General features: G+C 39.0%; 1 protein-coding gene across 1 annotated transcript; it reads left to right on the forward strand.

Annotated features, from left to right (window-relative positions):
• Positions 1–558: 558 nt before the first annotated feature.
• On the forward strand, positions 559–2316 carry LOC147889406 (uncharacterized). Its single transcript, XM_087391247.1, has 2 exons — positions 559–1272; positions 2149–2316. Exons 1-2 carry the CDS (start codon positions 559–561, stop codon positions 2314–2316), a joined length of 882 nt encoding a protein of 293 aa, XP_087247373.1.
• The last annotated feature ends 13441 nt before the right edge of the window (positions 2317–15757 follow it).

A 15757-nucleotide genomic window follows, 5' to 3' on the forward strand; every position in this document is an offset into this window, starting at 1 on the left:
TCTGAAGCATCTTCCAGACTCCGCTCAGCGCTGGATCAAGAAGAGAGAGCTGCCCCGGAATTTTTGTAGATCACAGGTGTAGCGTATATCTGATCACGCACAGGTGTGGCCGATATCTGATTACGCACAGCTTTCCAAAATTAAGGTACAACTAGATCCACGTCTATCCTTTTACCCTTGTTGCAGATGAGAGCCGAAGTTTGACGTAAAAGTTCTGCAGCTGGTAGCAATATGCGGCATGCCGTCTGTAGCTGAATCAGAACTTTGCAGAAATTCAATTCACAAGCATTTGAAAGGCCGTCTATAATAAGTCGTCCCGCGCCTCCAAAGAGCACTGCATTCAATAGCAACTGCAGGCATCGGGTTGCGGCCTTCGGATAGTTTGGTTCTCTTTCGACGTCGCGCCTAATGCTACAGATCCGTGATAGCTGAGCTTTCAAAGAATCACTTTGTCGCTTTCCCGACTTTTCGGGGACTTTGCGAGGTCGTTGCTCTCAGCTTTATGCAGTACGTTTATGTAGTCTTCGTGACCTGTGGTTAGAACTAGGAAAGTAAGCAATGGCTTTGAAAGACACGACATACTGGAGTAGTGCGAGCGCGAGGCATATGGGCGGTCCGAATTCTCTGTTGGCCACGGGGAGTGTGAAAGAAAGTATGAACAGAAGCAAAACCGTGCTCACGGAAGAAAGGCAAAGCACGAGGCACGTCAGAAGAGGGAGCACAGCAAGGAAGGAGGAAAAAGAGGCCAGGTCTCTGGCTGATATCAAAATATCAGAGGATGGGTACGGCACCCAAGTAGCAACCGCTTCGCCCAGCGCAGTGGAGCCTGGGTCATTGCATTGTTATTTCACAAATGAAGTTGTTACTGGGGATAGCTATCCTACCTTAAGGAGGAGAAGTGTCAATTCTTCCATTTCAAACGAGTTAAGGGCCGAGCGTTCGGGCAGATTGGAAGGAATGGCTAGACATGACGTGATCAGGCGCTGCGCAAGTCATTTAACAAATGCAGACAAGACAAGATTAGCGGGGTGGACGTGCAAAGATATGAAGCCAGAGGAAGCGGTGGGAGCTTGTAGTTCAGGAATCCCACAATGGGCAATTCCGGAGCACTCGGACCTGCGAACAACAGTAGCCTCAGGGCTGTATGTGAAGGTGATGAGCGCGGACATGCCGATGAGCATGCAACTGCATGCAGTGCGGTTGATGAAGGAAGTGCTGGACGTTCAAGGCCAGAAGTTGAGTCAAATGGAAACAGCCCGAGCGTTGAAGAAGGTAAGGCCAGGATTGCTGTAGGTTACTAGTGATTGGTATGGGGAGTATTTTGTGATCAGCTATGTCGAAGGAGATCTAATTGGTGGGTGTAATACATGCACTTGGCTGAGTGTGTGTGTGTGTGTGTGTGTGTGTGAGAGAGAGAGAGAGAGAGAGAGAGAGAGAGAGAGAGTTTGTTCATGTTGATGATGGCATTGCAAGATTTTCAGATAGGCAATGTAGATGGACGCGTCTGTTTGCAAACAAGCAAAGGTTCATGAAACGGGTTGTAGACCAATTTCATTTGCCAAAGCGAAAAACAGCAAAAAGGCGAGTTTTTAAAAAAAAAAGTATTGTACAGTAATATCTAAAAAAAAAAAACTTAACTCGTGCGTTTGATCTCTTATGGGACAGAGAGAGATCGAGAGATTTTGGTTAAGTTTCTCATCTGCAGAAAGATTTTTGTTGCACAATCCAGGCTCTTTACTCATTTAACCATCTGAATAGAAACCTCGTCAATGCTCATGTGATTGGTGAAAGTATTTGCTACAACTGCATGTACTTGTCTGTATGCACTACCTAGGTCTGATTCTCCAAGTTTCACCTCTTCTTATGTGAAACGATAGTCACTTGAACGTGTACGAACGTCGTAACAATTGAAGATTTGCTCATGTTGTCCAAATAGAGTACAGTAATGTTTTAGAGTAATCTCTTGCACCAGATTGCGTTATCAAAGCAACGACAGGGTGAATACCCAGCTGCAACGATTGGATGAGTAGGAGCTAAACTATAACCAAGTTGCTTTATAAATGCAATGAAAGAGGGTGAGTCAAGCTGCGCATTTTGGATGAGTGGGAGCTAAGCTTTTTGTGTGTTGAGCTTTGTTTTTACGTGCAGGCATTTGACAACACGCATGGGTATGCATGGCACTGCGTGGTGGGAGCGAGTTATGGGTCTTTCATCACACACTCGCTGGGTGCCTCCATCTACTTTTCCGTTGGCAAGCTCGCCATTCTCCTCTTCAAAACCTCGCTGCCATCGCCACCTCCATCTCCTCCTCATTGACCCCTCCTCCACTCCTCTATCCGCCGTTGATCAGTATATATCCTCCTCATCACCCATCACTCCTCTATCCCCCGTTGATCATTATATCACTCATATGCTTCTACCCTCCTCCTGCTGCTCCTCCTCCTCCTCCTCTCTCTCTCTTTCTCTCTCTCACGCTTCTTCCTGCCCTCTTCCTCACGCTGAAGCTTCGGTGTACGTATGTCGACTTGCGGATTTATATATATATATATATATATATATATAAAAGTTTCCGACTTGGTCCTGCCTAGCATGCTCAAGGCACTTTGAGTCGCGTACGTGACCATTTTGTAATTACGATTCCTTTAAATTGTTTGTTGGCCGCATTAAAGATTCTATCTAATGCCTTAAGTGAGACTTGTTTCTATATGCTTTCACAAACTCTCAATAAAGTGAAGTTTTTAATAAACAAGGTGAATTTCATTCAAAAGGCTTGCCAAATGGGTAGATCTAGTGTTGTGTAAACAATGGAGTGGTCAGACCAGTATATGTAATTAGTTCCATGGATATTGTGTATTTTAGTGTTGTTTACCCAAATATGGTCTAGAGTAGATCCATGTGTAGTTGTAGGATCCTTTATCCATTGTGTCATTTTGTGATGGTTCATGAAGTCATGAAGTTTTTGATTGTTTGTGTTGTAGTCTATGTTGAAGTCACCAAGAATAGTCGTAATTGCATTTTTGTCCAGTTTTTGTAAGAGGATGTTCAACATTTCAATCAATATTGCACTTAGAGTTATTGGGTGCTTGTACACATTGATTATTGCAAAATTGTTTCCGAACTTGTCACAGAATGTTGTGAGAAGTAATTGGCATTTTTGATGAACAATTGATTTGTTGGCTTGTAGCACAATTTTATTTGTGTAGCATGTTGTCATTCCAGCTTCAGATATATCTTCCATTGTGTTGAAATTAGGTAGTTTATGTTTGATAGAATTGCTTGTGTGTAGCTCTTGTAGGCTCAATATAGTTGTACTGAGTAGGCTTTTATCTGCGAGGATGTCATCCATGTGAGTGTTAAGCGACCTTGTATTTAAGGATTGTATTATGAAGCACTTTAAGTGTTGTTTGTTGAAGTTAATTTGTTTTGGCAACCATTGATGTGATGTTCTCAAGCGATCCATTTCTTGGAGAACGATTTTGTCTACCTTTATGTGTTTACTTTCCAACTTGTTTACAAGGTATAGATTCTTTGGATCCCTCACTCGTGATAGCGCTGTGTAGACAAGGCCATGTGATTTGATGTTGGAGGGGTCGAACGTTAGTGCATCCATTGTTAGGCCTTGAGAACGATGTATTGTTCTTGTTGCAGCTCATTGAAGAGGAAATTGTACTCGTGTAATGGTGTTTAGTTTGTTTTTTCCAACTTGGAATTCTCTTGTGATTTGTTGAATTGGAGTCCAATTGGATGTGATGTTATTTTTGTAGATGTTTAGGTTTTCTAGTTGAGTTTACTTTCCGGTGTTAGGATTATTGAAAAAGATTCAGACACAAGGAGGTGACTCTTGAATGTTTGCATTTTTGAAAATTCTGGCTACACCATTTACTAGGCCATCCAATATGTTTAAGTTACCCGAGCAAAGCTCTACTATCATATCTTTTTTCAAGTGCAACTCTTTGTGCAAACTAGCTGTGTTTTTTGAGTTGTTTGGGATAGTTAATGTTTTGCTGCATGTTTTGTTCCTCTTATCTATTGCGAGCAAAACATGTTCCACACCTTGCAACAAATTGAAAATTTCTTCATTGTGAATATCTTTTGCATTGTTTGCGTAGAACAAGTGTGGTATTGTTTTTTTATCCAATGGATTTTTGAAGTACAAATTGTTTAAGAAAAAGATATCGTTTTCTGTGTGTTTAGCGGTTCTAATTTTGAGTTGGGCTTGCTTGGCACAAGTCGCCGCACAAGAGCACATCAACACCACCAAAAGGTTGCAAGTGGTTGTATTTAATCTCTCTTAGTTGCATGCTGCTGCCACTAGTGTGTTGTGTCCAACCAGTAAAATTTCATCAATCACAATTAGTTGCAGATCTTGGTAGAGAAGGGATAGTTCTTGAAGTTTCTCAGTTGATAGACTTGTGTAGTGGCTTGCCATGAGTGGTAAGTGCAAGGCTGAGTGAATCGTTGTTCCCCCAATGTTGAATGTTGCTTTTCCAGTGTAGGCAAGAAGAAAAACTTTTGGGAGTTCAATGTTGGAAGATTCTTTGTGTGAATAGTATCGTATTAGAGCTTGTACAATGGCTAGCAAGGTGAATGTTTTCCCAGTTTCTGCATTTCCTGTGAGGAAAATGTGGAATTTGTTCTCTTTGTCAATTCTTTTTCTTAGCATTATGTCATCCAAAAGCAAGCATTGTTCTTGGTTCATTTGTCTAAGTGTGTTGTAGTATTCTTGATTTGAAAGCATTTTAGATATTTTTGAAGAATTGTTTAGGAATTGATTTGCTCTTGTCTGCCTGGGTATGTTAAGTGCAAGATCATATTTTTCTAGGTGTTCAATGGTTGTGCTTGTGTTTGTTGTGGTGGAATTATTATTTGTAGTATTGGAGAATGAGCTTTTCTTGGGAATGAGCTTGTTGAACTTGTTTCTTTATATGCCAATTATTTGCTTGTATTGTATGTAAAAATCATGCCATGTTTGGTCAGTTCTTTCTAGAGGAGGCTCTTTGTTTTGAAAAGGTAGGAAAAGGGTGCACAATCCTCTAAAATAGTTTTCTGGATCTTTACGCTCACTGTAGTTGTTGAACCTTATAATTTTTGGCTTTTTTCGCTTTGTTGCTGTATTGCCGTTGATTGTGTATTCACTAACAAATTTAGCCAAACAAATTGAAGCAAGAGTTGGGCGACGCTTACAATATTTTGTGATGATATCATCGAAAAAGATTTCAGTACTGTCAGGATGCATCTTCTCCAATTGTGTTCTTCAAGATGTGCATTTGGGAAGGTTGTATTGTCTTTCATTGCCATAGAAAAGTTTAGGAAATGCTAATTCCTCACAATACTTGTCCTTGAAAATGCTCAAAGGGGAGTAACCTTCAGAAGGTGCAACTACGATAGTATGATCCTCAAAATCTGCTACTTGTTGGCTATTGTAAATTCCATGAACTAATGTGTCAGTTAGTGGTTGGGCATCGTCTTCAAGATTTTGTAGTATGGTGTCTTCAGGAATGAGTTCTTTCTCTTGTTCTTGTATCATTGCAATGTGCCTTTCCCACAATGGATTTATCTTCACTTTGAATAACTTGTACAATGAAGAATGCAACATTTCTCTTAGGGCAAGCATTATCATTGTAGGTCGAACACTGCCACTCATGTAGCTATGTTTATAAGAAAGCTTTCATTTAATAGCTACAACAACAGTGTCTTGTATGCTTAGAAACCTAGGGAGAAAATGTTGTGCTCTTTTCACATTTGTGAACACATTGACAATGCTACCGTGGAGTCCATATTGCCCATCAAATGATAATTCTCTAATTTGTGAAAATGGTATTCTAATGGAGATCAAACATACTTCTATGTTGTTCAATGCTAATGTGTACTTCTTTGTTTGAGACATTTTCATGTTCTTTTTAGAAAACAAAGGAATTTTCATTTGTTTGACTTGTTTGGAACAAATACAACACAACAACTTCTTTGAAGAATCAATGTTAGATACTTGGATGTTGTTTGATTCAAGAAATATGGCCATTGGTGGAGTTAATTTGCTCAATGCTCAGTGAAATTTTAGTGAATCGGGTGGTAGCAAGCTAAGGGTGTCCACTTCCGGACCACTTTCAAGTGAGTGTGACACTCGCTCGAGTGAAAATACAAAGGTTTTGCTTCGGTCTGCAATACCTCGATTGAGGTATTAGTTCCAATGAAAATCACACATGAGGACAACCGAGCCAAGCCAATACCTCGATCGAGGTGTTGGGCTTTTTTCACTGGACCGAGCCTATACCTCGATCGAGGTTTGCTGGCAAGCCACCTATACATGCCACATCTACCTCGTTCGAGGTATCGTGGCAATCTAGCTACACCTCGATCGAGGTCACGTGGCATGTCCAGCTATACCTCGATCGAGGTATGTGCCATCCGACAGGGCAGCTGACATACCTCGATCGAGGTATGCAGGACCGATGACTTGGCCGCATGTTGAATACATCAATCGAGACATGTGGCATCCGGCTGCTGCCGACATACCGAGGTATCATGGCATGTCTATACCTCGATCGAGGTACATGTACCGAGATGTATGGGCATGTCAAAATACCTCGATCGAGGTATCGTGGCATGTCTATACCTCGATCGAGGTATGATGGAGCGATATGTATGTTGCATGTGAAATACCTCAATCGAGGTATAGAAACCCTAAATTTTCTTATAAAAGAAGAGCGACCCCTCTCATTCTGCATACCTCGATCGAGCTCCTCCTCATCGACCGATTTCGGATTTGCAGGACGTCGACAGAATTGCGCCAGCGAGGGAGAGCGATCGACGGACAGCGACGGAGATGGACGGAGCAGGAGAGTCCAGGTAGGGTTTTTTTTATGTAGCATTTTTTTTGGCTAAAATTTATTTAAATTTTAGTTTATAGGAATAATTATAAAAATTTTCTAAATTTCAAATGCATTTTAAAGTTTTTTTGAAATTTTTGAATTATGATATTTTTATTTAAAATGTGAAAATGAAAAAAATTTGTTTTTTAAAATTAGAGCTATTTTTATTAAATTAAAAAACATTCATAGGAATAATTATAAAATATTTCTAAATTTCAAATGCATTTGTAAATTTTTTTAAATTTTTGAATTACGACATTTTTAATTTAAAATGTGAAAATGTAAAAATTATTGTTTTTTAAAACCATTTTTGAAAATAAAGAGATTAAAGTTATTTTTAAATTAGAGCTATTTTTATTTAAATAAAAAAACGTTTAAATTTTAGTTCACAGGAATAATTATAAAATATTTTGAAATTTGAAATGCATTTTAAAGTTTTTTTTAAATTTTTGAATTACGACATTTTTTATTCAAAATGTGAAAATGTAAAAATTCTATTTTTGAAAATCATCTTTGAAAAAAAAGAGATTAAAGTTATTTTTTAAATTAGAGCTATTTTTATTTAAATAAAAAAACGTTTAAATTTTGGTTCATAGGAATAATTATAAAATATTTCAAATTTCAAATGAATTTTAATTTTTTATTTAAAATGTGAAAATGTAAAAATTAGGTTTTTAAAAATCATCTTTGGAAAAAAAGAGATTAAAGTTATTTTTTTAAATTAGAGCTATTTTTATTGAAATAAAAAAACGTTTAAATCTTAGTTTATAGGAATAATTATAAAATTTCTAAATTTGAAATGCATTTTGAAGTTTTTTTAAATTATTTTTGGAATTACGTAATTTTTTATTTAAAATGTGAAAATGTAAATATTTTGTTTTTAAAATCATCTTTTAAAAAAAAGAGATTAAAGTTATTTTTTAAATTAGTGCTATTTTTATTTAAATAAAGAAACATTTAAATTTTAGTTTATAGGAATAATTATAAAATATTTCTAAATTTGAAATGCATTTTGAAGTTTTTTTAAATTATTTTTGGAATTACGTAATTTTTTATTTAAAGCCTGAAAATGTATATATTTTGTTTTTTGAAATCATTAAAAAAAAAAAAGAGATTAAAGATATTTTTTTAATTAGTGTTATTTATATGTAAATAAAAAAACTTTTAAATTTTATTTTTAAAAATGATCTAAAAAAAAAAAGAAAATAAGAGTTTAAGTTAGTGAAGTTTTTATTTAAATGTCAAAAAGTATATAATTTGTTTTTTAAAATAATCTATTAAAAAATTTTATAACTGAAGTTTACAAATTACTGAAGTTTTGAATTTAATATAACGTTTAAATTTTGTTTTTAGAAATCATGTATCAAGAACAAGAAAATAAGAATTTTGTTAAAATAAGAAAATCATGTATTAAAAACAAGAAAACAAGAATAAGAAAAAGAGAGATTAAAGTAGGTTTTATGTTATTTTTGAAATTGGTGCTATTTTTATTTAAATAAAAAAACGTTTAAATTTTAGTCTTCAAAACCATCTTTTAAAAAATCATCTTTTATGTGGAATATTATAGATTATATAGTTGGTTAAGAGTTGTTTCATAATTTAGGTAGAGTAAGTAGGCTGTATAAAACACACATGGGCATTATCCCTAAAAAGTATACAATTTGTTTTTTAAAATAATCTATTAAAAAATTTTATAACTGAAGTTTACAAATTACTGAAGTTTTGAATTTAATATAACGTTTAAATTTTGTTTTTAGAAATCATGTATCAAGAACAAGAAAATAAGAATTTTGTTAAAATAAGAAAATCATGTATTAAAAACAAGAAAACAAGAATAAGAAAAAGAGAGATTAAAGTAGGTTTTATGTTATTTTTGAAATTGGTGCTATTTTTATTTAAATAAAAAAATGTTTAAATTTTAGTCTTCAAAACCATCTTTTAAAAAATCATCTTTTATGTGGAATATTATAGATTATATTGTTGGTTAAGAGTTGTTTCATAATTTAGGTAGAGTAAGTAGGCTATATAAAACACACATGGGCATTATCCCTAAAACACCACACCACATGGGCAAAGACCCCGACACTAGAGTGGTTAGATGCATAAGCGTATGGCTAATTGGATCTTCTAAATGCACCAGTGCATCGAAAACACATATGTAATTTATGATTGTCCAAAGGTCTCCTCTCTCCCCAAGCATGGGAACCAAGTGATGATCTATAGGAATGGCCACTAGTTGAGGTGGATTGCCTAACCAAAATAGATAATATTGAAAAAGCCTAATTATTTTCTCAAAGCTAGGTCTGTAGTGTCAACCCGCTCTCTTTTTTAATGTGTAGTCCGAGAAATACTAGATGCGCCTTGCTTGTGTATCGTTCAAAGTAATGTATTAGGTATCCTTCTATCTCCTCCATATCTATTGCAAACCTAAGGCAGTAAAGCATTCAAAGAAGGTCTTATTAACGAAACCTCTCCACTATCTGTCCTTAGTATAGGGGCCATAAGTGGACAATGTGGTCCTTACACCACATGTGGAAAAGTTTCATATTGGATAAAAAGTAAAAAAAGGGAAACATGTAAGGAAAAAATATTTGAGACATCTAAGTTTAAAAATGCAACAACTAGAGTTTGAAAAAATTTTAATTAAAATTAAGAATTTTTAATAATATTGAGTTGATAAACATAATATTGAGCCACACATTTGGCCCATCTACCGGTAGGTGCATAGGATGATCCCAATGACATCCTACCTCATGAAGGAGTACGTACAAATAAAATAGTTTTCATTACGTAAATAGATTATAAGTCATATTGAATATAATATTATTTTCATTACCCAAATAGAATATTAATTTCCATGTGTTTTTTTGGTGCATGCGCTAGCTAGCGCACAGGTTCTGGCACCACTATTCGTATGCAGATAGAGATTTTGAGAGCTGAGATGAGGGCACTGCAGGATGCTAGGGCACCCCCTCACTTGGTTGCGAGTCTAGATTCAGTTATTGAGGCTCTGGGTCGATTGGACACAGTTGAGGACGTTGTGGATAGCTTTCAAGCACAGGCTGAGGCAGAGATCACTGGTGGAGAGCCATTCGACAGTTGTTTGAGCGTGAGTCACATCACAGGCAAGCCTTAGAGGATATGTTTTGGGATGGTCATACTGAGGCGATGCGACCACGATCAGGGCTCCCCTTCCATATTTTACGTTGTAGGCACCCCATCATAGCAGCACACATTTATCCGAGATATCTCGCTGCGAATGGTGGTCGGTTGCCTCACAACCGTCAGATAGCCAGGTCATTAGCCAGGTAGTTTTTTGGTTAATTCTCACCATGTACGCGACATGTTTGCATTGCAGGCACATCTATTGCATCAGCAGATGGAGTCTCATGTACGACTGTTGCAGTCAGATTTGGAGGAGTAGAGGATTCGGACACGCATAGCATACCATCGTGCAGAGCACTATATTTTGCAGTTGAGGCATATTAGTCGTGATCCATCTCGCCATAGGATCGACCCCAGTGTGGCCCTATACCCCGCTCCTCCTGTAGATGTGCCGACTAGGACACCCATAGACACAGCAGTCATAGCCAGGCTTCCTACTGCCACTTGCGTCCTTTGCCACGAGGAGTTTGACATCGTAGGGTGGTTTGGACTAGGATGCGGCCACATCGCACATCTCCATTGCATGACCCGCCACATGGTGGCACGATCAGTGTGCCCTGTATGCTTTGCTGACATCGATGTGGCCACATACAGAGGACTAGGCATGGATGATCTATATCCTGGTCATCGTGAGGCCATTGATCCATTCGCCCATGTAGTCTTGATAGAGCACTACAGGGAGGAGGCATAGAGAGCGTTGCTGATGCACGAGGGTGCTGATACATCGGTGGTTGCAGCGTGCGTTCCACGATGCTTTTCATATGGTGATTTCATGCCAGGTGACGAGGCATGAGCAGAGGAGGCACGCCGTATTGAGCAAGAGGCAGAGCTGCAAACATCATTGCAGCAGTGGGTGGAGCAGTAGCTTGGGCAGGGCCGAGACCAGTGTCTTCTACATGTAGAGATGATTACTGGCGCTGGATTTGAGGCACGAGTATTCGCAGATGCACGGCTATGGGAGCTGAGATGCGCATTCATAGAGGAGGTGAGCGAGCATGCCCTCCTCTTCATCAAGATGAGGTTGGCCCATCTCATGCAGGTGATGAGGCTGGCCCATCTGATCCGGCTTTGCCTGAGGGCGCACAGCGGATGGTTGGGCAGCGGGTCATACAGGAGCCACATCAGCGTTCCACTAGAGGATCATATGTGGAGTTATCAGAATCTGATTCAGGATGATTGTTTAGGCTTCACACATTTCTTGTTTAGGGATGCACTTCTGCACGATGATGATGATGATGTACAGATTCATTTTGGTACTTTCATGATATTGTTCTTACTTTTATGATGTATGAGCATTTTCGTACTTTCATGATGTTCTTCACACTTTGTTTATCTCAGTTTATAGTTTGTTCAAATCTAACATAAACATTTAAAATTAGGAGTATGATTTTGAATTTTGAATATCTCAATTCACACATCTAATATATAAGGTATTTAAAAAAGAATGCCATGTGAAGTAATTGTAAACATTAAGCATTGAAAAAGTGTTCAAGTTCCAACTTTATCATTTTGAATATCATATTGAATTTTGTATAAATCAATGCTTGCAATTATTACACTAAACGTAAGAGCCGTGGGAAGTTTCATCCCCATGTGCGTATTTAAAATTAAGAGTATGATTTTGAATTTCAAATATCTCAATTCACACATCTAATACATAATGTATTTTAAAAATAATGCCGTGTGTCATAATTGTAAATATTAAGCATTGAAAAGGTGCTTGCAAAAATGTATGCATTATACCTTCCATGTGGCACAAACCAAATTAGTTGGAGACCAAATCTTGCGTGGATGTACGTCTAGGGTAGCCTAAGAGCCATGTGAAGTTTCATCCCCAATAGGGTTTAGGATTTAGGGTTCAGGGTTTAGGGTTTAGGGTTTAGTCGTGCTAGTAGGGATTGTAAAAATGTATGCATTATACCTTCCACATGGTGCATACCAAATCAGTTGGAGACCAAATCTTGCGTGGATGTACGTCTAGGGTAGCCTAAGAGCTGTGTGAAGTTTCATCCCCAATAGGGTTTAGGATTTAGGGTTCAGGGTTTAGGGTTTAGTCATGCTAGTAGGGATTGTAAAAATGTACACATTATACCTTTCACGTGGCGCAAACTAAATCAGTTGGAGACCAAATCTTGTGTGGATGTACGTCTAGGGTAGCCTAAGAGCCATGTGAAGTTTCATCCCCAACAGGGTTTAGGATTTAGGGTTCAGGGTTTAGGGTTTAGGGTTTAGTCGTGCTAGTAGGGATTGTAAAAATATACGCATTATACCTTCCACGTGGTGCAAACCAAATCAGTTGGAGACCAAATCTTGCGTGGATGTACATCTAGGGTAGCCTAAGAGCTGTGTGAAGTTTCATCCCCAATAGGGTTTAGGATTTAGGGTTCAGGGTTTAGGGTTTAGGGTTTAGTCGTGCTAGTAGGGATTGTAAAAATGTACGCATTATACCTTCTACGTGGCGCAAACCAAATCAGTTGGAGACCAAATCTTGCGTGGATGTACGTCTAGGGTAGCCTAAGAGCCATGTGAAGTTTCATCCCCAACAGGGTTTAGGATTTAGGGTTCAGGGTTTAGGGTTTAGGGTTTAGTCATGCTAGTAGGGATTGTAAAAATGTACGCATTATACCTTCTATGTGGCGCAAACCAAATCAGTTGGAGACCAAATCTTGCATGGATGTACGTCTAGGATAGCCTAAGATCCGTGTGAAGTTTCATCCCCAATAGGGTTTAGGATTTAGGGTTCAGGGTTTAGGGTTTAGGGTTTAGTCGTGCTAGTAGGGATTGTAAAAATGTATGCATTATACCTTCTACGTGGCATAAACCAAATCAGTTGGAGACCAAATCTTGCATGGATATACATCTAGGGTAGCCCAAGAGCTGTGTGAAGTTTCATCCCCAACAGGGTTTAGGATTTAGGGTTCATAGTTTAGGGTTTAGGGTTTCATCGTGCTAGTAGGGATTGTAAAAATGTACGCATTATACCTTCTACGTGGTGCAAACCAAATCAGTTGGAGACTAAATCTTGCGTGGATGTACGTCTAGGGTAGCCTAAGAGCCGTGTGAAGTTTTATCCCCAACAGGGTTTAGGATTTAGGGTTCAGGATTTAGTCATGCTAGTAGGGATTGTAAAAATGTACGCATTATACCTTCCACGTGGCGCATACCAAATCAGTTGGAGACCAAATCTTGCGTGGATGTACATCTAGGGTAGCCTAAGAGCCGTGTGAAGTTTCATCTCCAACAAATAAGTCCACGTGCATATTTCATTAGTACGTGCACCATTTTTCATACGTAGTCATGCTAGTAGGGATTGTAAAAATGTACGCATTTGTCCTTCCACGTGGCACATACCAAATCAGTTGGGAACCAAATCTTGCGTGGATGTATGTCTACAGTAGCCTAAGAGCTGTGCAAAGTTTAATCTCCAACAGATAAGTCCACATGCATCTTTCGTTAGTACGTGCACCATTTTTCACACGTAGTCGTGCTAGTAGGGATTGTAAAAATGTACGCATTATACCTTCCACGTGGTGCATACCAAATCAGTTGGAGACCAAATCTTGCGTGGATGTATGTCTAGGGTGGCCTAAGAGTCGTGCAAAGTTTCATTCCCAATAGATAAGTCCACGTGCGTATTTCATCAGTACATGCGCCATAGCTTTGCCGCAGTCGTGCTAGTAGGGATTGTAAAAATGTACGCATTGTACCTTCCACGTGGCGCATACCAAATTAGTTCAGACCAAACCTCGCGTGGATGTATGTCTAGGGTGGCCTAAGAGTCGTGCGAAGTTTCATCCCCAACAAGTAAGTCCACACGCATATTTCGTTAGTATGTGCGCGAATTTTCTTAGTCACATTTTTAAAATGTCCTAAAGCACAAAACAAATTTAATTTTTTGTTTTACAAACACAACAAATCCCATTGAGAAGACATAGGACATCATGTATAAAATAGAATCTAATACAATGATGTGTATGAACATGTATACAGCCATCATAGTGAAATACAAAATATGAGTCCATGAAAATTACAATGGTACAGTCACACAGTGAGCCTATACATATCGAATACAAAAAAGTGTAATCAACTAGTGATATCCAATAAAAATCAATCTAATCAACTGATGATCCCAAAAAATATGATATGTAATGTGCTACTTCTCAGGATCAGCTCTCATGCCAATAGTTGCAAGTATGCTCTCGTGATCCGCCACTGCAAGGCGCCATCGTGGAGTGGACGTCGCCTTGCAAGTGTGAACACGACTCAAAGTAATCTTGATCCCAACAACAAGATGAGAATACATCTATGCCTCCTGATCCGCCATGTACTCTTGGAACTCAATATAGCGACCACGCCTCTGTATCTGCTGAAAATAGTGGCCACCTACGATCATGCTATGAGCATTGAAGTGCATCCCATGCCCATCCACTGTATCCTCATTCAGCACACTCTTCAGCATAGAGCATTGCAACAAGTGATAATCCACATCCTCCTCATTGCCCTCCGAAGCAATAACCACGAAGATATCACCAATACGCAAAATTTTTGTAAGCTGGTCATAATCTCTAGAGGAACTGAATCCCGCATCCTGATCATCATGTACCTCCTCCCAAGGCTGGAAGGGAGAAAGCACTCACCGTACCCATGGATCGGCCCATGGTATCATGGAGCACCCTCCCCAATCATCATCAATGCATGCAGAGCAAAAACATGCAAACCGTCGAGAAAAGATCGCGGGGTGAGACTCACCTACGCTCCTGATGGAATGGAAATCAAGAGTGCTAGGCACAGAATGACAATCAAAAGGCCTAGACCGATCAAGACCCGATCAAGACTCCCAATGTCCACGCACCAAAAATACCGACTCACCAACCTATCATCACGCGACTGAAATGAGGAGATAGCACTAGTGGATAAGTGCTGGCTGCACCACTGCACCACATCATGTGCATCCTTGAAGCGATCGGCACTGTGACGCAACTGGTATCGACGCAAAGCATGCTTCACGCAAGCACCTGCACCATCATGCTCTCCCTTACCGTGCCCTATCTTGAAGTAGCTCCATGTGATCGGAATGCCTGTCTCACGGTGCCATCTGCAGAACCAATAAAACTGTCTAGCGGATTTGAATTGACCACCGCAGCCATCTGACCAGATCCAGCACCGCTGCCATGTGACACCATGATCCCTCAAGAAACTATCATGCAAAGTGAAGCAATGCTGCACAAAATGGGCATCATGCAATCGATCATCACTAATGTAGAAGTGATACTCTCGCACAATGACGCATGAGTCCATGGTGTTATCAATGCCATCCACATGAGCCTGTGCATGACGATAGCTAATGTGCACAAATATAGCAACCTGCAATATGGCATTGAAAAAAAATATGACTATTGAAATAATTCAATATAATGAGGTGGGGAAAAAATCAATACTCAATCACACGTCACCTGTTTGGAGAAATAATACTCCGATTGGATCTCATGCTGTGGTGCAAAGGTGTAATTCTCCGCAAAGTCCACCACTGAGACAACCACCCTGTAGGAAATGTCCTCAAACATGCACGGAACTGACGATCCTCCCATTTCACAGTGTGCGAGTGGCGTATGTAGCGGTACAGCTTCCCTCAAAAATTGTCAATGAATACAACACGTGGTGTCTCCTTCCCCACAAGCTGCAACCTCCTCGACTGTGCACCACCATCTAATGTCAAGGTACAG

The sequence above is a fragment of the Dipteris shenzhenensis genome, chromosome 20 (genome assembly GCF_047967505.1).
Source record: "Dipteris shenzhenensis isolate YYH24624 ecotype China chromosome 20, Dip_SZ_1.0, whole genome shotgun sequence".
NCBI classification, from domain to species: Eukaryota; Viridiplantae; Streptophyta; class Polypodiopsida; order Gleicheniales; family Dipteridaceae; genus Dipteris; species Dipteris shenzhenensis.

Coding starts and splice junctions, on each gene's coding strand:
- LOC147889406 (XM_087391247.1), top strand. CDS start 559: ATGGCTTTGAAAGACACGACATACTGGAGTAGTGCGAGCGCGAGGCAT. Junction 1,273..2,148: donor CAGCCCGAGCGTTGAAGAAG/GTAAGGCCAGGA, acceptor TTTTACGTGCAG/GCATTTGACAACACGCATGG.